At 41.3% G+C, this 26,850-nt stretch overlaps 1 protein-coding gene across 1 annotated transcript in view; it reads left to right on the top strand.

The window, feature by feature from the left end:
- Positions 1 to 26,650, top strand: part of pacrg (PARK2 co-regulated) — a 122,524-nt gene extending 95,874 nt beyond the window's left edge. The window contains exon 5 of the mRNA XM_040137663.1: positions 26,026 to 26,650. Coding sequence (XP_039993597.1) covers positions 26,026 to 26,186 — 161 coding nt within the window. The 3' untranslated portion in view covers positions 26,187 to 26,650. The remainder of the gene's footprint in view (positions 1 to 26,025) is intronic.
- Positions 26,651 to 26,850: the final 200 nt, after the last annotated feature.

Here is a 26,850-nt window from a genome sequence, read left to right as displayed (position 1 = left end):
ATGAAGCATCCCTCTAATCCCGCTGTAGTGCAATAGTCAGTCACACAGTCACTCTTCTTTGCTATAGTCCACAGCCACTAGAGCCAGAGGTCTCACTCATTAACCAGGCTTTTCTAAGAGACAGCAAGCCCCCCCCAAGGCCACATCATGTGTGTGCGAAACATGGGTTATATTTTTTACATGTGTGTGTTTTTTGTGTGCCTCTGTGTGCTTCTTTTGCATGGGGAAATGCCATGTGTGTTTTTGTATTTGATGTCTAGCTTATTCCCGGGCAGTGCGTGTGCTGCCCCTGGGCAGCAGCTGGTGGGTGGGCAGAGCAGAGCAGAGATGAGTGGGTTAGCCCCTGGCACTCATCTGCACCTTGGGACTAGTAGCTGCTGGCGCCAGCCATCTTTGGCACCAATTCATCCCCGGATCCTCAGAAGGGTGAGCCCCTCAGGAGATGTGCACGATTGCAGTTGTGCACGACCAAATGTCTACTTGTGTGGCAAGTCTGGTAAGATGTTACTTGTGTGTTTTTGTGCTCTGATGACATTGTGTAACAATGTAAGTGTTACTGCCTGTATTGAATGTATGATGAGGTTTGTGTGTGTGTTTCGCCACGTGACAAGCATTGTGTCCTTGGAAGCTGAGGCCATGTAGTCCTGGCAGAAGAGGATGGGGATGGTTGCCTCCACTGGGATGACACATAATTGGACTCCTGTCAGCGTTTGGCTGTCTTTCACCCTACTCACTTCCCCTCACTCTCTGCTGCAGTATTTTCCTCTTTCTGTCTCTCTCTCTCTCTATCTTTCTCTCTTCCTATGCTGGTGTACATTTGTTTCTCATCTGCCTCCTACCTCTCTTCCTTTCTATCTTTTCCTCTCTCTCTCTCTCTGTCTGTTCCTCATACTCATCCCTCCCTCTTAATTTGAGAAACAGCAGAGGGATCGATTGGTGGTCGCAGCCTCTCGTCTCCCCGCCCTCCTCGAATTTATTATTCTCTCGAACACTCACACACTGATGGTCCCCTGGAGGACTGGGTTGTGCAGTTGCCGACACACACACACACACACACACACACACACACACACACACACACACACACACACACACACACACACATGCACATACGTAAAAACACATAAAACACACACACACACACACACACACACACATACTCACACACACATGCACATACATAAAAACACATAAATACACACACACACACACACACACAAACAAACATATGACACAGATGTCAGATGTTGATGCATTATCACATCACAGTACAAGAACACACAAGCAAGGGTGCACATACACACAATAACTTGCACAATGTCAACTCATACATTATTGATATCCACAGACCAGAGCAAGATGTATTCACACATGCACATTAATTTAAGCAAACACAGACACACTCTGACACAGGAATCAGAATGAGCTGGGGGACCCTGGTCTGACTCAGCATTTCACATGTACTGGTAACATTTCAGCTTCATCTAGATCAGCAGTGATGGCACAGAGCCTTATGGAGCAATTGGAGGTTAGATAATAAAGTAACCATACTGAGAGACACAGAGCTACTGTCAGTCAGGAATGTTGTAAATCTCAAAAAGGACACTTTTCGGGAATTTATACCGTCTGGTCATAGAAATAAGTGGCATGACTGCATACAGACTACCTAGAAAGATGTAAGTTGATGAGGCTTCCACTTCATTCCTGAATGTCAGGAAGAAAATTGAGAGTCTGCAAGACACTTATTTCAGTTTTTGAGATGGGAAATAATATTCTGAACTGTAGTACATACAAGGTTACACCACAGACATCTGTAGTGTCTGTGCTTTACCTGTTTGTCACAAACAAACACAGATGGCAAAAATACTAAAGCCCTGAAATTCACAAAAATTAAGGGAAAAAAACATTTTGCATTCAGTTTGAATCCACTTTAAGACCTCTAAAGCACTGACCTTTGAACCTCTTGTTTTTGGTTGCATAATTTTAGTTGTTTGGGAACTGAAGGTTGTTGTACCGTTGCACCCCCCCAGGTAAATAAGCTAAATGCTGGAATTCCAAAAATAATAGTAATTATAAAAATAAAAATAATAATAATTATATTTTATATATTAAATTATATTTAATATATTCAACACACAAATGACTCTAGCAAATGATTTTGAATGAAATGTTTTCATAAATACAAAACACAGAATTTGAAATTATGAGGTATTCTTTAACAAAAGTCAACATCTTGAATTCTTCATATCCATTTCCATGTGTTCAACTGTCTGCCTGTCTGCCAGTCTGCCTGTCCTCCCTGTTGACTCCTCACTTTGTTTTTTTACACTTCGGCTTGGGGAGGGAGCAGAGTTATGTGTTTGACAAGACAGTTAGCAAGAATATGTTTCTCATCTACGTTAGGCTGCAGGCCTCCATGGAACCCCCCCGACAGAATCTGACGGAGAGCTGTCGTCCTCTCCTCCCTCCTATTTATGACTCTGCTTTGACTCAAACCACAACTTTCAATTTATACACTGCCACAAATCACTCACACTAACTTTGGGAAGCTGAGGTTTAATGGTGCAAGCTAGGCTAATAGGAGGGAAGTAAAAGATGCAGGGAGAGCACAGATAGGTTTGCTTGATACCTAGTACTGAGGAATTTCTTTTCAAAGGTTTGGGTGATGTTACTGCAAGCTAAAGCCAGACAGGCATGAGGATGCAGTTATATGACTTTAATCTCCCTGATGGATTTCAGTATTGATGCAGAGAAGAGACTGTTCTTTGTCATATTATGCCACAGTGTCTTCTCAAAATGTGTGTCGATCTGTAGTGGAAAGCAAAGCCAAATAACATTGAGAAGTCCAGGGCCATCCTCCCCTTGGAAGAAAAATCACTGCTTTATGACAGACTCACGTCAGACTACGTTTCATTAGTTGTTTAAATTGCTATAGAGAGGCATTTTCCCTTACATTTAACATTGACCGTCTTGACGTTACTTTAAGTCTAGATCCCGATAGCTACCTCTGTCGGCTTCTCAGATGTTCAGTCGGTTGAGGAACTGAGGTGAATTGAAGATTATAGGGAAATGTGCTGCGCTTGTTGTGTGTGAGTTCTGCAACTTGACACATGTAGGATTTAACGTGCTGTAGTAGCTGTAGTATCTGGCTGTTAATTTAAGGAGACAAGCTGGAACCTGGCCATGTGTGTTGAGGTAGCCCAATATTCCGCTTCCAGAGCAAAGAGGCAAGAGTAGTAATGTGAATGTATCAAAGCCCATGTTTTTCAAAATTCTGGGCCACAGATTTACCCCTACTGTTAGGCCTATACTATGATTTGTAGTTTATAACATAATCATAAACATTATAATCTCATTCTTGCACAAACATCTTATCGTAAAACCACAGCAAACATAAAACATCATTAAAGGGGGGAACATAAAAGTAACATAAAAGAACTAAAATAAAATAATGATTAGGAGAATTTCTACACTCATGCATAAACAAGCATGTAAAAAGGGATTTAAAAAGATTATGCTTATTTTGCCTAATTGCACAAATTCAAATGCATGGCTGCACATGACAAAGAACCAACTACCTTTACTTTTCCAGACTCTTAGCTGGGTTTTGCTTGTGAAAAGCAAATCTGCGTCTTCCTAAATAAGAAAAGCCGAGATTTGATTTCTTATCTCAATCTTTAGTTATTCAGATGTTGGTTTCCTGAAAGTGAGGACACGCCTTTGTTTTTTCAAAGCTGCCTTTGAAAGGTTGCATGAGAAGAACATGAGAAGAATTGATTTGCAACACACACACGTACTCTCACACGCACACGCACACGTACACACACCACACACGCAGCCCATAACACGCAGTGCCCAAGGATGGCAGGCTTTCACTTTTAAAAGACTGTTATGGAAAGCCCCATTACAGTGCAGAAGGTTTCAACCTCAATTATATGGAGAATATATAGTAGTCAGCCTGCTAATGAAAATGGAGGAGAGTGTCTACTCTTGCAAGCAGCTTTCTGTGAAAGATGGGGAAGTAATCTATTCTCTTTACGAGGAGCAGTACTTTTTTTCCCCTCTGATTGCCACAGCTTTAATGAAGAGCTTACATACCTGAGGGGAATGATTCAGGAGCAAAGCATTAGGCAACATATTGGATGTGGCTCTAAAATGGAAGTTGGGAAAGCAGTCTTTACATTATATCGGTGTCTGTGTGTGTGTGTTTGCGTGTGTGTTTCTTAAAACCTATTGTTGATGCCGGCTTCATGTTCTCTCTGTACACAGTGCAGGTGTGAGCTCATGCCAACAAGCTTACCTGACCTCTGATGCCCAAACACACAGACGCTCACGTGGATTTAACAAGAGAAACACACACACACAAGCACAAACAAACACACACATACACACACTAGATATGCAAGCAGATCCAAACTTGTGATGCAACACAGGAAGGTGAAAACATACAGTACATTCACGCATAAGTACCTTTGTGTCTTGACACTTTGTGTGTGTATGTGTGTGTGTGCACGCCTGCACGCGTGTAGCCAGCCAAGTGGAACCTAAGACACACATCATGATCACACACTTGTCAACGTGGTGACGTCCTCTATGTCATCCTGCAATTCTCAGGCCAAACTCCTCTTGTCTTCATGGTCTGTAGAAGATAAAAGATCACCCTTTTTTTTAACAAAAAAAAAAGCTGTTCTTCACATTCACACTTCACATTGCACCACCTCTAAACCTAAAGAAACATTTTAGTTCATCCTTGTTGGAGAAATCAGAGTAATCTGTGACTCTACTACTACATTCATAGAGTTCAGTGGTATTGTATATACATACATCCGGTGTGTATGTAATTTTGTAATTCTGTGAAACAGGGTTTTTCAATTTCTATACCAATCCAACCCTTCATGAAGGCAATGCTGAAAGAAAGGTTGGTGATTTAAACAAGAAATTGTAACAGAAATGAAACAAAAGGCCACAAGCATTTCATTTAGTTGTGACTAGATGTATAGTAAATTCACAAAGTGACTAGCAATAATCTGTCACCAGAGAGTACTGCACGCTGTTTTTTTAACCTTTTTGAGGCGATAACAGAATGTAGTTGTACGTCATACTGAGATTAAACTTGGAGCACTTAAAATGAGTAACTACTGTTAGATGAGATACCTGATTACATACAATAAAATGAATTGAAAAATTGGAAAGGTAACTCATTTATATGAAAAATGCATAATCATCATTGTTCATAAAAACTATTCTGGCCAGCTGTTGGGTTTATTTATTTCATTAGGATGATGAAACAGACCTTAATCTTGGACGCTAAGTAAGTGTTCCTGCAGACAATGTGCAATCAGTGTTGTTAACACTACAGTTATCCTGCAACCGAATCCAATCAAGGGAACTATTCCTGCTTGCCTGTGTTAGCTGGTGTCAAAGAACAGCTTGTTTTGTTAATCATTTGTCATAAATATTGGTCTTGGTAATATCGACTGATGCATAAAAAATTCTGTCTAGACCAATGTCTGCTATTACACAAAACTCAAGCAGTGCTCAGAATAAAGAGAGAGAACTCAAGTCTAAGCGGCGAAAGATCAAGCCCAGGTTAATACACCAAGCCAGAGGGAGATAAAGACAAAGAGAGAGACAGGAAGAGGGAGAGGAAGAAATAAGATTTCATTTAAGAGAGTGTGCCGCTGCCTCAGAGACAGTGCAGTGATGTGAGGCTGACCTCTGGAAGGAAAGCAGCAGCAGGGGTCACTGAGGTTGATCCAATTCTAGGCAGTCAGTGCCAACACTCTGATTAAGAGGTGATGAAGAGGGCAGGCTGACCATCATCTCTGCAGGCGGACTCACTCTGCGCTGCACATGGGATGGGAGAGAAGAGTGACAGAGAAACTTCAAACAAAATAGCTGGAGAGATCATGAGTAAAGATGCTAAAATTATACTAAAGGTGTTGTCGGGTCAAGGTTCTCGCATACTTTTACTCGTTTCAACACTTCATCATCACATTAGATTCAACAACATACAGTATCAGTGTGATATCTTTTGTGGTGACAGATGATGATCGCATGTATTTTTCCCTTCATGTAAGCAAAGGGGACAAGAGTTCATAAGTTTATCAGGCTCTTACATTTGAACATGCTTACCTCAGCTCTAACGACAGAAAGACTGTGAGGATGATATGGGTAGACGACAGAGATTCGAGGAAACTTGTCTGGGCCAAACTATATTAAGTCTGTGATAGTTTGCAGTTTCAATGTATGATGATTCCTTCTTTAGCGAGAATGAACCGAGGTCAACATTAAACTTCTATAAGATCGTTTGTGCCCATCTAACTGTTTCTCTAACTATGCAGTGATCATCCCCAAAATCCACAATTCCAAGTGATTAATTCTGCTTGTCCAATTAATTAAAGTAAGGCTTTTTATTTTAGAGAAAAGAAATAGCACTTTCTCTTACAAATGATAAATTGGACTCTTATGCAAACTTTACATAAATATTGTCTGTATCTGAGAATCTTTCTTCTCTCTTGGTGCTACTGTTAGCCTGTGTTTTAGAATATCACAGATTAAATTTTCATGTTTTTATCACAGCAATAAAACAAGAAGTAAGCACACCGTACCTCACCAGCAAACTCTGAGTCAGGTCACTTTATGACGATGTCTTTGGCTCAAGAGAATCTTGGGAAATGGAGGGAAATTCAGTGCGTCATCATTCTGTAATTACCACTTGCAGCCACAGTGGCTGCTGTTCAGCAAAGTCTTGCTTTATTGCCATGGTTATTGCGAGACAGCCAGTAGAGGCTGGTGCCCATGAGGAAGTAACGTATTCTGTTCATATTAAAATACAGAATTAGGGTCATAGTGGCCTAGTGGTTAAGATGCATGCCATGTAATTGCAATGTGCTTGGTTTGATTCGAGGCAGAGACTATTGTTGCATGTTATTCCCTTCTTTCTACCCATGTCTTCTGTGTGTCTGTGCTATCACAAAAAAAATATATAAATCTTAAGTTCAATGGACTGAAATGAGTTGCAACACTGTAAGCAAGAAAGAAAGAGAAATATAGGGTAATGTAAGCAATGAAACACGAATTACATTAGTTTCCCTTTGCTCCAACAAAGACACAAGGAAAACACTGAGGTCAGCCGAAGTAAATTCAGTGTCATTTGCCAGCCAGTGAGCCAGTGTTTATCATTGTGTGTGCGTGTGCATCTGTGTGCGTGCGCGTGTGCGTGTGCGTGTGTGTATGTGTATGTGTGTGGGGAGTAGGTATTGAGGTGGTGGCGCGGAATTCCCCTGCTGGGCCAAAGCTGGGCGACTACTCTAATTAGGCCCGTCTCAACAGCCTTTCCCCAACCTGGGTTCCCACACCTCTCTTCCTACCTCTCTGTCTGCCAGACGGCCCACGCTGGGCCAGACCTCAACACAGACACAGTCACAAACACACACACACACACACACACAAACAAACGGAGGGAAAGTTGTTTCTGAATCAGACTGGGAATCGGTCCTTTGTTGTATAAAATTAAGACACAGATAGGAGACACACATGAAACCAGACTGACGCACAAAAAGGTAGGCAGTCAGCTGTAACACACATGAATGGAGGGGAGGCCTGGAGAGAGATGTGAGAGAGTGCATTAATCCACACGCCGTAGCATTTTCCTCTGTGGATCTGTGTGCATTTGAACTTTTCAATGGTAGGATGGCAAGGAGCGATCAGCCACTCTGTAAATGTCAGTGGATGTGAAAAGCACAAGCCCAGACAGCCTCGCACCGTCGCCTGCCACTCACACTCTTCTCGTCTTTATGCATCCTTCTCTTTTCTGGTACCTCGCTGGGTGTTGTTTATTTTCTCCTCTCCTTCCCATTCCTCCATCTCCTGCCCTCTCCCACACTTTTATTATTGCCTTTTACCTCTGCCTTGCCATTGCCTACAGGAAAATGGCACATCCTGTAATAGACAAGGCTGTTTTTTGTTTCTGTTTCTCTCTCTTTCCTTTCCTCTTCTCCTTTGCTCCTTTCCTCGGTGGCAATCTCTCTGTATCACATACTCACTTTCTTAGACCATTCTAGCTACCTGGCTTTATTTCTTCCTTATTTATTAGCCTACCTTTATTTTTGCGCTGCTGGTAATTTGATTTTCTTTTCTCTTGTAGGTGTTGTTATTTATTTCATTCTTCATAACCATCTTCTGGTTCCTAGGGAATTACCAAGGGAGGGTTCTTTCATTTAATTTGTACGGAAATTAATTTGTCAATGTGAGAAATAGGATACTTGCTAATCTGGTTAGGCCAGTGGTTGTCCTCCCACCCCCACCCTACATTAGGCCTACTCAAACTCTCTTTCCAGTGTTCAGGAATATGTGAGTAAAAAGGCAGAGACAGAAGACAGGCAGGGTAAGAATTCAAGAAAAGAATAAACAGCTCTTTTTGTGAGAAAAGAAACACAGAAAGGGGAAGGGAGAAAGACAGAGGGAAAGAGGTAAAGGGAAGAAGTGTATTGAAATCAAAATGCCGAGAGGCGGGGTCATAAAATGAGTGCCTTTATTGAGCAGGGCACATTGGGCCAGTTGCTGCCTGCAGGCCCTTTCTAGTCTACCTACTTGTACTGCACTGCATCTCTCTGTGTCTTGCCCTAACTTCAGTTCAACACAATGAAGCTTTATTCTCATACCATTTTGATTAAAAAAGATTTTGCGTTACTGGATAAGGTTATTTGTAAATAAATTCAATGAATACATATATTTTTGTGCTAAGCTAGGATAACCATCTCCTGGCTGTAGCTTTATATTTAACAGACAGATATGAGAGTGGAATCAGTCTTCTCATCAAATTCATCAAATATGGGTGAGATGTTCTACCTTGATTAACTGTCCACATACTTCTGTGGGGTACATAGAATTAAACAAGTAGTTGAAGTAGTTCAAATGTATGAAGTCTGAATGAAGTCCGATATACTCTTTGATTCAAGAAATATGGAAGTTTATGTGCCTTGCAATATCTATAAATATCTATAAATAAAAGAAAGAAAGAAAGAAAAGAAGTTAAATAAAAAGTGGTGTGTGTGTGTGTGTGTGTGTGTGTGTGTGTGTGTGTGTGTGTGTGTGTGTGTGTGTGTGTGTGTGAGAGAGAGAGAGTGTGAGTGAGTGGGTGTTCTTCTCCTCAGTCCCATCCCTCCTGGCCATCTCTTCCCTAGACTCAGGCAGACTCAGGCAGACTTTGGCTGTTGTGTGTTTGTCTGAGATATGGACTTGGAAGTGCACTGAGCGACCGCCCACTCCACACATTCCTCTGTAGTCCGCCTGTTTCTCTTGGACGTTGAACAAATTGATTTGGGCGTTGATTAATCAAGGGGCATATTTCATAACTTTTGACTGGCTTCTCTCCACCTCCTACTTTTACTTTTCTCCATGCATCTGCCTCTCTCTAACTCACGCTCATATCCAGCTGCCGCACTGCAGGATACAGCTGAAAGAGGCGTGTGGGCTGTGTAGTTCAAGGCTCTGTCTCAAGCCTGATTGCACTGTAGCAAATCAGCGGTGTAACCTTTCTCCTTAGGGAGAGACACAAAGTGCTGAGAGTCAGAGATATGGAGACAGAGAGCTTCCATAAGTAACAGAATCACTATCTTTGTTTGAAACGGACAAATATTCATATCAGGCTGTTGATTTCTGAGATAGCAGTGGGCATAGTTTGAAGGAAGTTTATACATTTACGTTTTGTCTATTGCTGTTTATCAGTACAGTGTGTTCTGACACTAAAGAGCCAAATTCTTGCAGCGACATATTACACTTGTGTGTGTAACTTCACATAAATATGTTAACTTTCCAGGCCATTTAATGATTTTGTACCACTCCCATATAGATTAAAGGGAATTGCTATAGGGAATGAAACCCATGACTGCATAAAATCTATATATGTATACTAATAATGAATATTAAAGAAAGATTGGACACCAGCCAATAAAGCATTCATCACAGGGACATGAGCTGAGGCACGGCTGCAGGCACACTCCCGTTTGTTATTAATATAAATGGTCTTCACCACGAATGACTAATCGACTCGACTCTGTCCCTCTCTCTTGAGCAAGGAAGTCAAATTCTTTTTCCCTGAAGATTAGTACTTAAAGTGATAATCTTAATAAAGGACCAAATCCTGAGATCATAATTTACAAGGCATTGATTTATAATGTACTGTGATTTATATCTGTATGTTAGTTCAAGGTAAAGATTTAAGAAGAACTGGTACTGGAGATAGGGCTATATCTATCAATTATTTTTGTTATTGATAATCTGCAGATTATCTTCTTGGAAAATACAATAATTTTTTGTCTGTAAAATGTCTGCCAACATTTCCCAGAGCTAAATTGACATCTTCAAATTACTTGTTTTGTCCAAAACCCAAACATATTTAATTTTTAATGATATAAAACAGGGAAAAACAGAAAATGTTCACATTTGAGAAGATGGAATGAGAGAGTGTTTGAACTTTTTGCTTGAAAAATGACTCAACCAATGAATCAATCATTTTCTATCAATGGAGTGATGAATTAATGGACAAACTGTTTCAGCTCCAGCTGGAAAAACTGTCTGCATCCAAAGAAAAACTTCTAGGTGTAGCTCAAACTTTCCAATCAATAGTTGCAGTTTGAAGATCACAAACATTACCTGATTCTTCAAGATGGCAAAATATCTACTTCCTCAAATTGACCAACCATCCATCTGAGACACTGTTTGCAAGCTTAGATCGACACCATGAAACATAGAGGTAGTCAGTTCATTCAGGGCTGAATGACTATGACATGGACTTTTAAGGGTTAATAGAAAATAAGCCATCAGCTACTAAAAAAACCAGCAACAATCACTGGTACTGTCATCAAACTCACTATAGCCAGATAAATAAGCAATGAGAAAAGACAGTGAGGGAGGAATGATGCACAAAAATGAGCCACAGAGTAAATGAGAGTGTTATCAAGAGAAAATGAGACACTGGTGATTAATTAAGTACTCTCTCTTCCTCGTCCTCTTAAGGCCCGGATAATTTTGTGACTTTATATGAGTCTCAGTCTCCTGCATCCCGGTCAAGGCATGAAACATAGATCAAGAGGAAAGTTTGAGCAAGGAGAGAGTACGAATTATATGAGACTATGGCTGATTGCTTTTTAAACCAGAGGACCGTGAGAGGGAGGAATAGATTTGGTGAATTCACTACTACGTCTGATATATTTCTACCTCTGGAAACACACCTTATATAATAAACAAGTAGTTGTAGATACAGTATCAACAGTCCATCCCGATGCCCCAATCCATGCAGAAAAGTAAGTTGCAGCTGCTGCTTCCCGTTGGACCCTCAGGCCCTCTCTGTGTGTAGATTCTGTATTTGCGCCTGTTCATGTCAATTCATATGCATACATCTTTTTATTGTCCTCCAGCACTGTGCTGGAATCAGGTAAGCCCCGCGGCAGAGTAATCTCAGTCAGATACTATGAACCACTGCCTAACTCCTCCACAGCTCTCCTTGCGTGTTTTATCTCTCTTCCTACTTTTCTCCCTCCCTCTCCTCCTCAGCAGCCTCCAGGTGCTATAATCTGCCTCCCCCCTCTGGCTCACCTTCCTCTCCTACCTCCTCTAGTTCCCCTCTGGCACTCTTTCACCACATCACCAGCACCAGATCTGTTTTCGGTTGGGTGGAGTAGCATGTTTATTCTTTTTGGGTCCAACATTAATTCACCATGTGGTTTATGTAGGGATTTGTGTGTTAGATAAAAGGGATCATTTACACAGTGGACACACATACAGTATATGTACTAACAGTGCAGGAGCTTGGACACAGGTTGGAGATTTACTCATCATTAATTAATGATGTTAGATATTAAAACAGGTTGCACCACACAATCTAGTAATGGCATACAGATGAGTTGTGACAAAAAATTTACAACCAGTGACTGCCGGGTATAACTGCTGCATTGCTAACCAAGCTAACTGGCAAAATTTACATTAGCTTGGACAGAAAAGTAGGTGAAATGAAATATGGTCGACATATCTGACCTAATGACTGAACAAAATGATAAAAACTGGGAAGATTTTAAATTTTATTTCACAAAAAATAACACCACATAGCTCAAATTATAAAACCTAAAGTCTTTACAAGCTACGACATTTCTTAAGTTTTAATGGTGAAAACGGATTTAGTGAATCATTAGTTTGAAACTAGCTAGTAGCTACTGAGAACTAAGGAGGGACTTTACACATAAATTAGTAATGGACTTTTGAATAGCTGGTGCAACACAATCCAGGTCTGCATATATACCCTCCTTTAATTTATTAAAAATATAAGCAAATGGGTTTGTGTTCATATGGACTCACAAATCAGGAATGCTTCTTTTCTACTTGACCTCCTCCCCGAATACACACCACACACATCTATGTGCACACCCGCCCTCTGTCCTGTTTGTATTTAGATTGGAAATGAAAGCTCCTGGTAACAGTGTTTGCCAAGGTGTCTGTTTGGTGGATAGATGATTTAGTGGGTGATTCTATGAGGAGATTCCTCTGTGGTCTCAGCTGGGATGGAGCGAAAGATATAGTAAGGAGAGACAAGTGGAGGGGACTGCCCTAGTCATTTGATTGAGAGGTGGAGTGGGACAGGAGCCTGGGTAATAAGGCTCTGCTTGGGTTCATGTGCACATACAGACACACGCGCGTGCGCACAACCACACACACAGACACACACACATACACACACACACACACACACACACACACACACACACGCACACACAAACCTGAACATACACACGGGATCGTCCAGCAGATTAAATGCGCTGCAGGTTGTATGAGACCAGAGAGTGAAAGAGAGAGACGGGGAGAGGGTGTTGAATCAGTGTTTAAGCCGCAGGGCAGCAAAGTCTTCCTCTACCACTAAGTCAGCTACTGATCTCATTTCTCCACAGATGGACTCCTAACACACTCTCATCAGGGGACAAATAAATATTCTCTCTTCCTCTCTTCCTTACACATTCCTGCACCAACGACCTCTCTTTATTTGTCTCCCAATCTCTTTTCTCTGGTTCTTTCTCTGGGCTCCTCGCTCTTTTTGTTTCCTCTCCCCATCTCCTCTTCACTCTGTCTTCATTATCCTCCTCCACCTCAATATCCCTCTCATTCGCTCATGCACTCTATTTTTCTCTGTCTCTAGTTTTAACCCTCTCCCCTATCCCATCACTTCATCCCGTGTCAGACCACACACCATTATCCTCTCTTCTTTTCCGTTGATCAATCATAGCCAACAGGTGCCGTAAATTGTGTCCTCTGGCGAACCGGCTACCGCAGTGTCTCCTGTTTGCGTTCATTCCCTGCCCTGCCTCCACCCCTGCTCTTCCTCTTTGTTTCTCTCGCCACATCCCTCCAGCTCTTGCCCCAGTTTGTCAGCGAAGCAAAACTGGCCGTGTCTCGGAGCCCATCATTCATCTTCCCCCCATCCTGTCACGTCAGCGGCTCGGCTGGTCTCAGACAAATAGCATCACAGCAGATAATACAGCCACAGCCAGAAAAGAGCCAGATAAATTGTCCCTTCTCTGCAAAAGACCTAATGGTCCTGTTTTCCACTTGGCCAGGGGACAGCGCTCAGCCCAGGGACTACATGGACACAAACATCCTCCTCTGATGAGGAAAACCTATAAGCTTCAACTAGTCATGAGATACATGCATCACACATATACAAACCTTATGAATAAAACCTGTCGACCGTCAACATACCTCAGTGGTGCAGTGACAAATACTTTATTTGTCTGGGGAAACGTTTATTGTGTAGAAATTGCATAGTGATGCATGGATGTGACATGAAGGTCTCTGTTGCGGGAGTATAAAACACTGAATTAATTCACATCTCAAAGACCTTATTAAATGACAAACATTATGTGTGTCATTTGTATGTATGCAAATACACACACACACACACACACACACACACACACACATTCATACATATACATGCAGCCCTCCATAATCTGTAGGGGTATTTTTCATATTTCAGGATATTACAAAATCTGTTTTTTCGTTCGAAATATCTGCAAATTTTAAGCAATTTTCTGAAGAGGTGGTAAAAGGACATGCTAATCACTGTGTGTTTCTCTCACTTAGTGCTGCAGCATGTGAATATTCTCAACAGGGTGTAAGAAAATTGCATAATTAAATGAACGTGAATATCTTGTCTGTAAATCCGCTACATCATGGCATTTCATTTTTGCTTCCCACCTGAAATGGCATTTGTTATGGCATATGTTATAAATTTGTCTCCTCTGTCAACATACCAGGTGGAGATTTTTTTTTTTTTTGCAAACATGATTATTCCAGTTTCCTGGTAGAGTAGAGAATGTCAGGTAAAGGTTTGTTTTCCAGCATGTTGTGAAGACACAAAACTCAAGACACAAAACTGTAAACAACACCTTAAATCTAAGGAGAAAATGTATTGTTTATAATTACCCTTAAGTGTTTTCTGATCTTGAACGGTTATGATTTAGGTCTCCATTTAGGCACATAAACAATTTGGTTATGGTTATGGAAAGATCATGTTTTAGGCTAAAAGAAACCACCATAGGCTTTTAACTAGATGTGGAAGTGGACAGTGGTCTCCTGTGTCAAAATCTGACATTTTCTTGACCCATCCATCCACCCTGACCTCTTCCTAAGAGTGATAATTCCTACAGCCACAGTGGATTTTGTCACTTGAACATAAGCATATGTTGACGATATTCTCCATTTAAACTGTGTAACGTATAGCTAAATTTGATCAGTAATCACTAAGGAAGAAAAACGAATAGAGCTTTGAATTAAAATATTCAATCTGCTTTGGGTGTATTAATAAGCATCTGTAAGTTTTTGTACCATCATTAGTGTAGGACTGAGAAAAGTGCCACCACCATAATTGCTGATTGCATCACCTCTGCCTGCCTCTCACCAATGTGCCTCCTCCATTTCCCTTGATCATGGTTACTGTTGTCATCTCCTTTCCTTCAGGGTAATGAGTCAGTGTGTAATGTTGGATGGCTGCTGACAGTGTGTCCTCTGACTCACATTGGGGTGGTACTACTGTCCCTGCACATCTCAATACCCCCCCCCCCCTTTTTTTTTTTTTATCCTTCCATAACTCGTCTTCTCTCTCCTCCTCCTTCCATTTGAACTGTACCTTCACCAGTGGAGAGGGACATCGGTTAATAATAAGTTAACATACTGTAAGGGTGACCCCAGCCCCCACCACCACCACAGTTAAGTTGGGCAGCTGTGCAGCTAAGCCTTTTTTCCATAGTGTTTACTGTGTTTTCATCAGTCACATGCCTCTTTCTCTGTGGAGTAAGATAAAAACTGATTAAAAAAAAAGGGAGAGAGCTGGCAGAAAGCATGTGATAGAAATTAAAGTGTTGGCCAAAGATGATAGGGGCTGATTTGACTTTGGAACTGAGTGAGACTGTGTGTGTTTATTTGCATGTGCTTTTCATACAAAAGTTTGTTGTATCAAGGTGTAAAACATAACATATTTTAAAATTTCCCCTGTTTTTTTTTCATTATTTCAATCTTAACATCTGAACAGTATTGTTGCAGACAGGATTTCTTTATAATGTAGATCCACAAAGACAGACAGATGTCATTATTCTTACTCCTGTCAGTCTTTTCAATGTGTGGCAGACATTTCTGTACTGGTGTGAGGTCTGCTTAAGACAGACAGCTTTGCCTGCTTTATGTAAATACCACACTTAAACACCCCTGCTTTAAGAGGCCTGTGCACACATAAACCTTGACATGCCCTCGGGCCCTGCCGCTGCCTATAAAACACTGACTGGTTATGGATGCCTGTACCTGCATCTGTCCATCCATAAACACTTTTCTTTGTCCCTCTTCTCCTCCTTCTTCGCATTAATCTCTTCAAGTGAAAGGAAATTTGAGCCATTATTTTTCCGGAATTTCTGGCTGTTTTGAAAACATTGTTTGTAACCAGGGCAAGCGTGAAGAACTGAGAACACAAGTAGGTAAAGGCTCTCAAATCTTTATCACATAACGGTGAAACACTGGTCACATGACAGTCATATATTAATACATATAAGCATTCTTAAAAGCTCTGTTTGACCTGTTGTTTATCTACTTAGGTGAGAGTCCTTTTTCAGTGGTTGAAAAACTTGATTTAGTAAGCATGAAAGGACGTAATAGAGAAAAAACAAGGCATTTTCATATTTATTTGCATTTGTGTGGACATGCTCCTTTCTCCCTTTTCCATGATCCTCGGAAACTGCCGCCCTCAGACTTTCCGTATCCTCTCCACTGCTTCTTCCTGCTCTGAATGCAGACGGGTTCGTGCTGTCCGCTTGGTGCCATTGTCATTGTTGAACCGAAGTTATTTTAATCACACTGCTGCCCCCAACCCACTGTGATTTACTGGCTCTCCACATCCATAGGCATCTACTCTCAGCCAACTGCATTAAAGAGATAAATAACCAGACCAATAAAAGTGTTGTGAGGGGGCCAAATGGGCCTGGGATGCTCATTGTCTATTTGGTGCAGTAAGCAATCGGGGGTGAGCCAGGGGAGGGTGGGGCTTTTAGTGGAAGGTGTTTTAGGGGTGATATTGTGATTGGTGGTGGAGGTGATGTCATGTCATCCATCTTAGGGAGCCACTTCATTAGGCTAATGGAAGGGCTGGACTGCTCACCGTTTCGTTACTGTATGTGTGTGTGTCTGTGTCTGTGTGTGTGTGTGCGTGTTTGTCCTTCCATTGCTGGCAGCTTCCAAGGCTAAAGTGGTTATGAAGACTAAAGGGATTTTATTAGCCAGGCACATAGCCCGTCAGTGCATATGGGCAGAACTCTGTGTGTGTATGTGTGTGTGGTTGTGTGTGTATTTATTTGTGTATGTGTGACTGACTGTGTGTGCATATGAGTTTGTAGGCAGGTTTGTGTGTGTGTGTGTGTGTGTGTGTGTGTGTGTGTGTGTGTGCGTGCGTGTGGGTGTGCGTGTGCATGTGCATGTGTGCCAGTATTTTCACACACTTTTTTTGGTGAGGGGAGATAATACAGTGTGTGTGAGGAGCTAAAGCACACCTTATTCCTTTGATGTTTAAACTAAAATCACGTTCATTCAATGACTTGCAAAAATGTGAAGTGCAGAGAGGATCCTCGCCATTCTTTAGGGTAACATCAGTTATACACTTTGATTTGTCACTGACTTAAATTAGTATGTCACTTCAAATGTTCCTCTTGTGACAAGTGAGGAGGACAAATGGAATCATTCTGTGATTTTACTACAACGCTCGACCTCCTCTCTCTCTCTGTCACTCTACCTCTCTCTTTCCAACTCTCCCACTTTGTCAGTTTTTCCACCTGAAACCCACACGATTTTCTATCTGGACATGTGCTGTCTTTACGAGAGCGGTTCCTCTGATTCCATTCCTCCCTTTGTTGTCCAGGTCATTCCCCCTTCAGCAGCGCGTTTTATCCATTTATCCATATTTTTCAGATGTCATATGGGGCTTGCCACTGACTCATTTTGTAACACCTTCAGCTTATTGTGATCATCTGAACTCTATCCTGTCCTTATCTATCCCGATATCTTCTCTCTGTTTGCAGATCAAGCTTCAGTTAAATGTGTGACGTGCAAGCAATACAGCTTTCATGGTGCTAACAACCGGCTAGCATTTATTCTCATTCAAGGTCTCTGTTTATTGTAACTGTCATGTAAATACATTAAAAATGATAGTGGAATTAAGGTCGACATCAGAGGAAAATTTAAGTAAAAGAACTGGATTACTGGATTTCATATTAAATTACAGGTACACCTTAATTTGAATTAAACCCTTTATTTTGATTTTGTACATGAGAGATCAAGAATTGAACTAGGTGTTTTTTATTCAACATCATCAAATTAAATTCATCAAAAGCAACACCAGGAAAGCTCCTCCATTAGCAAACTCTTTCGATTGCCCTTCCCTTATTTTGTGGCACCTGTGAGATGTCTCCACATGACATTAATCAGATTTTTCCATACATTGTATACATACATACATAAATACAAATATATATATTTTTAAAAAAGTATATATGTATACATATGTGTGTGTGTGTGTGTGTGTGTGTGTGTATATATATATATATATACACATATGTATATATATATTATATATGTATATATATATATATATATATGTATACATGTGTATATATGTATGTATATGTATATATATGTGTGTGTGTGTGTGTGTGTGTGTGTGTGTGTGTGTGTGTGTGTGTGTGTGTGTGTGTGTATAAATATATGTGTATATATATATATATATATATATATATATATATATACATATACATACCGAATTCCCCATGTATGGACACCTGCTACCAGAGCAAAAGGTACGCCAGGCAAGCTGTTTCCTATGAATATTAATTTCTTCACTATTACCTTGTATTACTGAAGGTCACAAACAACCTGGAATAGAAATAAAAATATTCCCTACTATTAATTTATTACCTGTGACAGCCATTAATTTGACATCTCTATATTCTGAGATCTGAGGAATGAACGCTGTTGTAAAGTTCTCAGACAAACATACGTAGCGGTGGGCATTTTCTTTGAACTCTGAGATAAACTTTGGATTCCTGTTAAACATGTTAGATATTAGAAGACAATCTTTCTGCTGTCAACTCTGAGTATACTTTTATTTGCTTTATATCACAAGAGACAACAATATTAAAGGACATGGGGATGTTTTTGTTTGACGTTACTTGTAGGCTACAGGTAACATCAGGCTAGGAGTTGAAAAGATATGAATGAACTGATATACTGTATTTTTACAGGTTTTTACCCAGGGTACAGTATTTCAGCACCTGCTTTTATGGGATAGCACTGAATACTTTATTTTTTGAAGATGATAAGGAGTCTTCAAATATCTGTATGAAGTAAAAACAGATAAGACAAAGCCTTTTGACTACTGACTAGATATGGTTCCTGGTGAAATGATGCTGAATTCTTTTTGCATTTGAAAGTTTACTGACAAGTGCAATGTGTTAATACTGTATGTTAACCTGCAACCATTTCGCATGGCTTCAGATTCTATAGTGTGCTTTCAGAGCTTTGTGTACATATGTTACGTGCCTATGCCTGTGTTAGTGGGCTTTTGCATTTCAAAGCGCAGTGCTTGTTTGGCTTGTGTCCGGGTGTGCGCACTACACACCACGGTGGCCTTTAACGCCTGTCCCTGGTGCAGATCGATTTTGTACCTAGCCAGCAGCCCACTGCTAACCTTGAGGTAAGCTGGCGTAATGAGATCGCATCTGATGACATTGACTCACACCTGACAGCACTGACACTCTCCTCCCGGCCAGGGAGAGACACAGACAGAATGGGAAAGGCTAAGTCGTCTGTGTTAGATTGTACTGTTAAAAAGCTTTCATTATTCTCTTATTTGAACTGTAATATTTCTTTTAAATGCCTAAATGGGTGGCAAAATGACAGAACAATATTAAAATTGAACATTGCTTGTCTCAGCAATTTTTAATCACATTAGTATTTTTGCCTTAACATATTTAACTTGCAAGTGAGAAAACCAATGTGTATTGCACCATTGCAGACTTCTTTTGTTGGCCCATAATCCCTAACTTATCTAAAACATCACTTGGGAGAAAATAGTATGTTGGGCATGTTTGTTCCCAGAGAACACCAAGATTTCAGGGTGAACCTCTGTTTACTTGAAACGTCAGCAGCTGCATCCTCTCGGTGTGTAGCAGAGTTGAATTCAGAGTGCAGATTTGCTATTGCATTGTGGTGTGGGTGTGTAGGCACTACTGGGTAACGTATGGCCCTTTGCCTGGCTAGGAAGTACTCTGTTTGTATTTTCTGGCCTAGATGAAAACCTCGCTACAGCAGGACACAGAGAGAATTTGTCACCATCAGCACGCACACACTTGCGCACTATGAACAATGTGGAATCTAATTTGAAAATAATTAAAAAGTGGCTGCCCGTCTAAGCCATCAGTGTGATATACCTGTGGACATAACATGAGATGACTCTTTCCTTTAGAGCTGTGACAAGCATATTGAAGCCGATTCAGAGATATATTCATCAGGCTACAATTGGATGAGATGGAACTGGGATGACCATTATCTGAGTGGTGGTAATTGAAACAATAATGGACATGGTAACAGCTTGGAAAATAGCATTGATCCATCATCTTAGATGAGCCTTCTTTGTGCATTAATACCATGACTAAATGGTGCAAACTGATATTGCTCTCAGTCATGGCTAGGTCTAGTTGGCTAATTGAAAAAGAAATGAGCAAGAGGAGGGTTTTGTGAGGTGTGGGACTGTGATTCTCCCACTTTGCCCCAGCAAGGCTTTGAATCCCTCCCACAGCCCATTTCTAAGGAAAGATTAGCCAAAGACATGGCACGATTTTGCCGGAAGTGTGGAATTGGAATTCAATTCCCGTATACCTACGCACAGATGTACACTAGTAAGCCAGTGGGAGCAGGATCAATAGGAATCTAACAGATTTAGCTCCTGCACAGCTCAGGAGCATCCTCAATAGGTTATGTCTTTGTCTCAACCTTGTCTACACGTTCCTCTGCGTCTTACTTTCTGCTGTGCAGTCTGACCTTGACACATTTTCCGCTACCTGGCATGCTACTATGCTGATGTCCAACTTTCTGCGGGTTGAAAATGGCACTGAGTTGCTGCTAGCCTATAGACTGAGCACTGCTGGGCTGGATGAACACATGGAAAATGAGATCACTGACCTACAGCAAAGGTTCGACTTCAGTAGGCATGAGTAGTCAGATGATGGTTGGTCTAGGGGTTGGGGGTTCAATAAACTACTGCTGGCCATAAGCCTATTGTTTTACTTCTCTGCTCAAAAGCTAATGTGGATATGTGTTTGTTGTGTGTGTTTGTGTGTGTGTATTGTGATGTGATGTGACTGAAGTTGCAGCTCTCATTGTGGCTAGCTGTGTTAAGCTGAAATGCTGTTATTGATTACACACAAAAGTTGAGATGGAAAAGGAAAGGAGTTGGAATGGGCCCAGCTCAAGGTGTGTGTGCGTGCGTGTGTGTGTGTGTGTGTGTGTGTGTGTGTGTGTGTGTGTGTGTGTGTGTGTGTGTGTGTGTGTGTGTGTGTGTGTGTGTGTGTGTGTGTGTGTGTGTGTGTGTGTGTGTGTGTGTGTGTCTGTGTGTCTGTGTGTGTGTGTGTGTGTGTGTGTGTGGGTGTGTATGTGGGTATGTAGCTGCCTCTGGCTTAGAGATTAGGAAAAAAGTGGGCTGGGGACTTTGGAAAAATAAAAGTGTGAAGGAAAGGAAAGGAAAAGATGTGAAGGAAAGTAGTAAGTTGAAGGTTATTTTACTTATTTTTGCAGTCACTATTTAACTTTTTTTCTTTTTTTTTTTTTAATCTTTCTCTTTCAAAATTTATTTTCTTGCTTTTTTTTTTTTTTTTTTTAAATTCAAAAATTTAAAAAAAACTAAAAAAAAACTACCTGAGCAAGTGTAGTAGTTACAACTAGCAACACCTGGACCAAACACAACACTATGACACGGTTTTTTCATCAGTAATTTAACAGGACCCATTCCTATCAATGAGTGCATTTAGCTGTTAATTCTTTGTAGTTTTGTTTGGGTTGATGCTTTATTATTATTTTAACTAGATAAAGGATCGAAATGCTTTTTCCTCAACCCTAAGTCCTCATGCATCTCTCCCTCTCTCTCTTTTTCCATTCACTCTCTAACCCTTTCTGTCCTTGTCACAGTGTAATTACTCACAAGCTCTCTCCACATGTTTGCACATCTCCACACACTGTTAGAATACCCTCTTTTCACTCTGTCCTCCTGCCTTTCCTCCACAGGCACCTATGGTTAGGCACACACACACACACACACACACACACACACACACACACACACACACACACACAAACACACACACACACACTCACACTCACACACACACACACACACACACACACCTGGTCTCTCCCACCATTCTGCCTGAGTGTGAGTCTCTTTATGAGAGGCCCTCCTGCATCCAACTGTGAGGCCCTTTTAATTAGAGCCCTGCTGTTAAGCACAGACCTCCTCCAGTGGTCCCATCCACTCCCCACCACCTCCTCACACGCACACACAAACACACACCACCACCAATATGCTCCTCCCCCTCTCCCTGTCCATATGCCCTGGTTCACACATAGTATCCACACATATAGTCTTTACAGTAGATCAAATTGGAGTTAATATCACACCATCTGAACCCATGAATCATATTATCAGATTTCTCTCCCCAGCTTATGTTTGATTTTATTTTTGAGAAATTTCAACCAATTAAAAAGAAAAAAATGCATATTTGAGTTTGGCCATACATTTATAAGAGACCTTTGCAGTACTTGTTTGAATAATGTGTAACATTCACAAAAAGGTCTAAATGAGAAAGAAACGGTATGAACTTGACCCTCAGTATTTTTGGCTGTGTCTTGATGTACTTTTGGTATATTCATCTACCATTTTCAAGCCAAATAATAGAGTAAAAATGTTTTTGTTAAAGCCTTTTTAAAGCTGGAATAATGTGAATGAATTAAATTTGAGGGAAAACATTTGAAACCATGGTTCTGTACCCTCAACTGACAGAAGAAAAAGAAACTGCTTAGACTTTTATTATTAAGATCAATATTAGTAACAATTCAGTCTATAATGTCATTGATTCTCGATAGGAAATAAGGTATTTACAGCAGTAAAAAATTGTCTATAACTCTATGAAAAATAGAGCCTATTAATGGAAAAGACAGTGTGTATTCCTTACGCTGATATACAAAGTCTTGCAAATCCTGGGTAGCATCTCTCAGTGTGTGGATCATTAATAGGACACTATGCCAACACATGCACTTTTATAAGACGCTCAACTGTGCAGCCACGTTCAACTTCTGCACAAAGTATTCCTGGAACTCGAGCTGTTCCATCGCACTCATAACCTGCATTCCTCCATTTCCCTTTTTGAGCGAGGCCAAACCCCTTTTGAAAAAGAAAGAAAGAAAGAAAAGCAGGTCTCTCACATTCATTGATTCTCTTCTACATATGGTTCTTATGATCAAAGAGCTGTTGTGTTGGGGGGGGGGCCTCCCTCTCTAAGCTGCTCTCATAAAGAACGTCCACCATCAGGGGTAAGTTGATTAGAAACAATGGCAGGTGGGTTGATATTATGTTAAAGCAGCTCTGGAATTTGGAGCCAACCTTCCTTAAGCTGCTTCAGTGTGTGTGTCACCCAGTTCCTGGCAGGAAGGGAGATTATAACCATACAACATACACATAATGCATGCTAACTTCGGTCACAAGTCTTAAGATGGGGTAACAGTACAGCTTTGTTACAGTTTTAATGAAAAATATGAAACAGTAAGGAGTTCTGATATTCATCCCAATTTTCCCAACAGTAAATACACCCCAAAAGTCTATTGTCTATATATACAGTATATGAAATGATTTTAGAGGAAAAACAGAGTGCTGCCTGCATCTGTGACTGCTTGTCTTCAGCTTGATGTGGGAAGACAGGTTGTTTAGGACTGTGGGGAATGAGGGATGGAGAAAGAGCAGGGTGGAGAAGGAGGAGGAGGAGGAGGAGGAAGGCTGCAGCTGTTGTGTGTAGTTTAGTGTTGGTCTGGTGTGGTTTGGCAGAAATCACGGTGGAGCCCGAGAGAGGCACAGCCCACGTTGCCTTAATGAAAGAAATGGATAGATAGATTTATCTTTCTCATCTTTCACCTCTTTCTTTTCTCTATGTCTTCCGTGTCTATGTGCTAAAGACCCCTCAACGCACCTTTTCGGTGCCACCTTCCTTTTCTTCCTCCACCTTCTGTGCTGAGAATCCTCCTCTGTCTGCATCTGTATCAACCCTTCCTCTTCCTCAGAGGAGCAGACAGCAAGCTCCTGCTAGGGCCCTTTTCGTTCTGTTCACAAGGCAGGAGTTTTTATTATGATTGTTTTTAAAGATTTTTTTACTCTCTCTCTCTCTGTCCCTCTCTGCCCAGGGTTGCAAATATTGCTGAAAGCACCCCCTCACCCCCTCCCCTCCCCTCCCTTCCTTTCCCTCCATCCCTCCTTAAACACACTTCTCCCTTTACTGCTATTTAAATATTGAGAATCGTTGCAAATTCCTCTGGCCTCTCCCTTTTGATGCTACTGTCTTCCCAACAGTTCAGCAGTATAAATGGGCTCGGGAAGGGCTGAAACGCTCAGTATAGCAACAGCAATGATTCCCCCTTTGCAGGACCTCCTTGCTCCCCCCTCCAGGCCCCAGTAAACAGGTCTGAGTTTAGTTGGTTCCCAAGCCGCACCTCTTCCCCAGCTCCCGTGCTCTCCGTCTGAAGGCCAACGTCTCCCTCTGGGCTGGCTTAGGCTGCTCATTTCCACTAACAGGGGGTGGCTCTCTGTGGGCTGGGCTTTTTAACCTACACCAACATGCATGCACGCACACAAACACACACACGCGTGCACGCAAGCGCGCAGCTGAAACGGATTGTAAGCGTGACCCGGCTGACTCCTGTCACTTTATTCTTTACTTTTCACCACTCTCCCAGCTCACACACATCACAGCGTAGTGTTGTCCTCATTCCTCCCTGATTGCTTTGCCTTTTTTTCTTTTAGTGCACAGATGGATGCATTTTAGATGCTATTTAAGATTTTCCCAACTAGTACAGTGCCGATCCCTGTGTCGTGGGTAGCTCGAGAATAATACACAGACTGAGTTTAGATATGACAAGAGCTTTTCTTAAAGGCTGCATTCCTAGCGTATGAATATATTGTTGTTGTTTTTCCAAGAGGAAAACAGTAAATAGCTGCTAAATAAAGCCAACGCTGTTACAGTTGCACTGCGTCCAGGCTTAGCAACGGTCAAAGCACAGCTGGAGAACTCTCCCCTGTCGCTTTCATGTAAAACAGGAGAGCGAATCCTGAGGAGAAGCAAGTGCAGCAGACCGAGATCATGGATGTGTTACTGCTTAAGAGCCCACTTTATGGGACTGGCTCTGTTTGTGTTTTAATGAGGAGGCCATGGATGGGTGGAAATACGAGTAAAGAGAGGTGGACGGTTGAGTCTGTCAGGGAAGATGAGAGATTAGAAAAGATTGAGAAAGGAGAAATGATGGAGTTAGAAGTGAGAAATTAAAAAGGGGGCCCCCCCCTTGTTAATTTCTCAGATCACAGATACGCTTGACTATACACTCTTCTCTTCTCTTCTTTTCTCTTTTCTTTGCTCATTAAAATCAAATGACCACTCTTTTTCTTTGTTTCATTTTAGCATCAAAATAGAAATCCACAGTTTCTCTCCAGGATATTTTAGTTGAACCGCCGTACTCCTCTTTAAATTAACCTCCCTCTAAAAAGTGTTCTGAGCCCCCAGTGCTATTTGCCACTGATCACACGTGTACACAAACCCCTGGAAAATTCAAAAACCTACTCACACAGCAAATTTTTCATTATTGGTCATTTTGATTGTGTTATGTTTTCTTTCTCAGATTTTGATTGTCCAAATTCACACACTCACACGAACAAACAAACAAACAAACACACACGCACACACAGGCACACACACACACATTCCTACATGTGGAGCATGACTCCAGGTCACTGCTCATGCCTTGTGTGCATCAGTGCAGAGCTGTGCAACAGCAGAGCCGTCACTAACTCATCTGTCCTTTATGCTGCTCTCCTCTCTGCAGGCTGCCTCATTAAACTTTCAGCTGAACACTTAAAAACTCTTCTGTTGTTCAGTCCCAACTGGCCACAGCACAAGAGGAGTAAATTAAATCCAGTCTGTCCATTGGGTTTGAAGTGAGATGGAAAGATGGCATTTGCCAAATCGGTCTGCAGCAAAGCAATGCAGTGTGGTCACAGGTGGTGCTTTGTGAGCCCTGACATCAACCACACAGTCTGCAATGACCCATACTAAATTAAAATATAAGTTATCCTTGGATTTTTTTTTTCTTTTTTCTTATTCTATCTGTCTCTCTCTGTTTCCGTGTCCCAAGTCAACTCTGGAGATGGCATCGACTACAGCCAGCAGAAGAGAGAGAACATCGGTGACCTGATCCAGGAGACTCTGGAGGTGTTTGAGCGCTACGGTGGAGAGGACGCCTTCATAAACATCAAATACATGGTGCCCACCTACGAGTCCTGCATGATCAGCTGAGGGGCGCCGTCACCTTGACGTTGCACAGACTCTTGACTTTACCTCTTTGTCGCTCCTTTTTCATCTGCCCCCCCTCCCCCACCTCTAAATTAAACCCTTATCTTATCCCTTTCTTGTCCTAGCCTTTCCCTTATCTCATCCTCACTCCATTTGTTCTCTTTTTGTTTCTGAACCCATCCCTAACATTTCTAAGACCCAACACTACTTCCTCTGCTCTGTTTTACTCCACTCCACAAGCTCAAACCCGCTCCTCCTATCCCCCACTCTTTAGCATATATTTTTTAAAACCCCTATTAAATTCATAACAGCTAGTTGTAGTATTTTCTGTCTCTGTTTTCACAGTATAACTCTTTACTAGTAAATTTTAATAGAACAGAACAGCCTCATTAAAACATACCAGTATGTTTAATATATTATCCATTTATTGTTAATTTTTTATTACTTTAGTGATTTATTGAGCTGGCTGATAAGGAGTCTGTGATGCATAGTGACTATTTCAAACATAGATATGCATGACACAATCTTCCAGAATGTACAATAATTTGTTGATTTTAAAGTAAATCATCAGCCAGAAGTTATCTTTCCACTATCATCCCCTGTTGACTTGAATGTTGACTGTAAAACTTTTGCTGTTTGCGCCTTCACAGAGAACAGCAGCAGCTGT

This window comes from Xiphias gladius, chromosome 10 (genome assembly GCF_016859285.1).
Source record: "Xiphias gladius isolate SHS-SW01 ecotype Sanya breed wild chromosome 10, ASM1685928v1, whole genome shotgun sequence".
In the NCBI taxonomy this organism is placed as follows: Eukaryota; Metazoa; Chordata; class Actinopteri; order Istiophoriformes; family Xiphiidae; genus Xiphias; species Xiphias gladius.
This window is presented reverse-complemented; position numbering and strand designations above follow the sequence as displayed.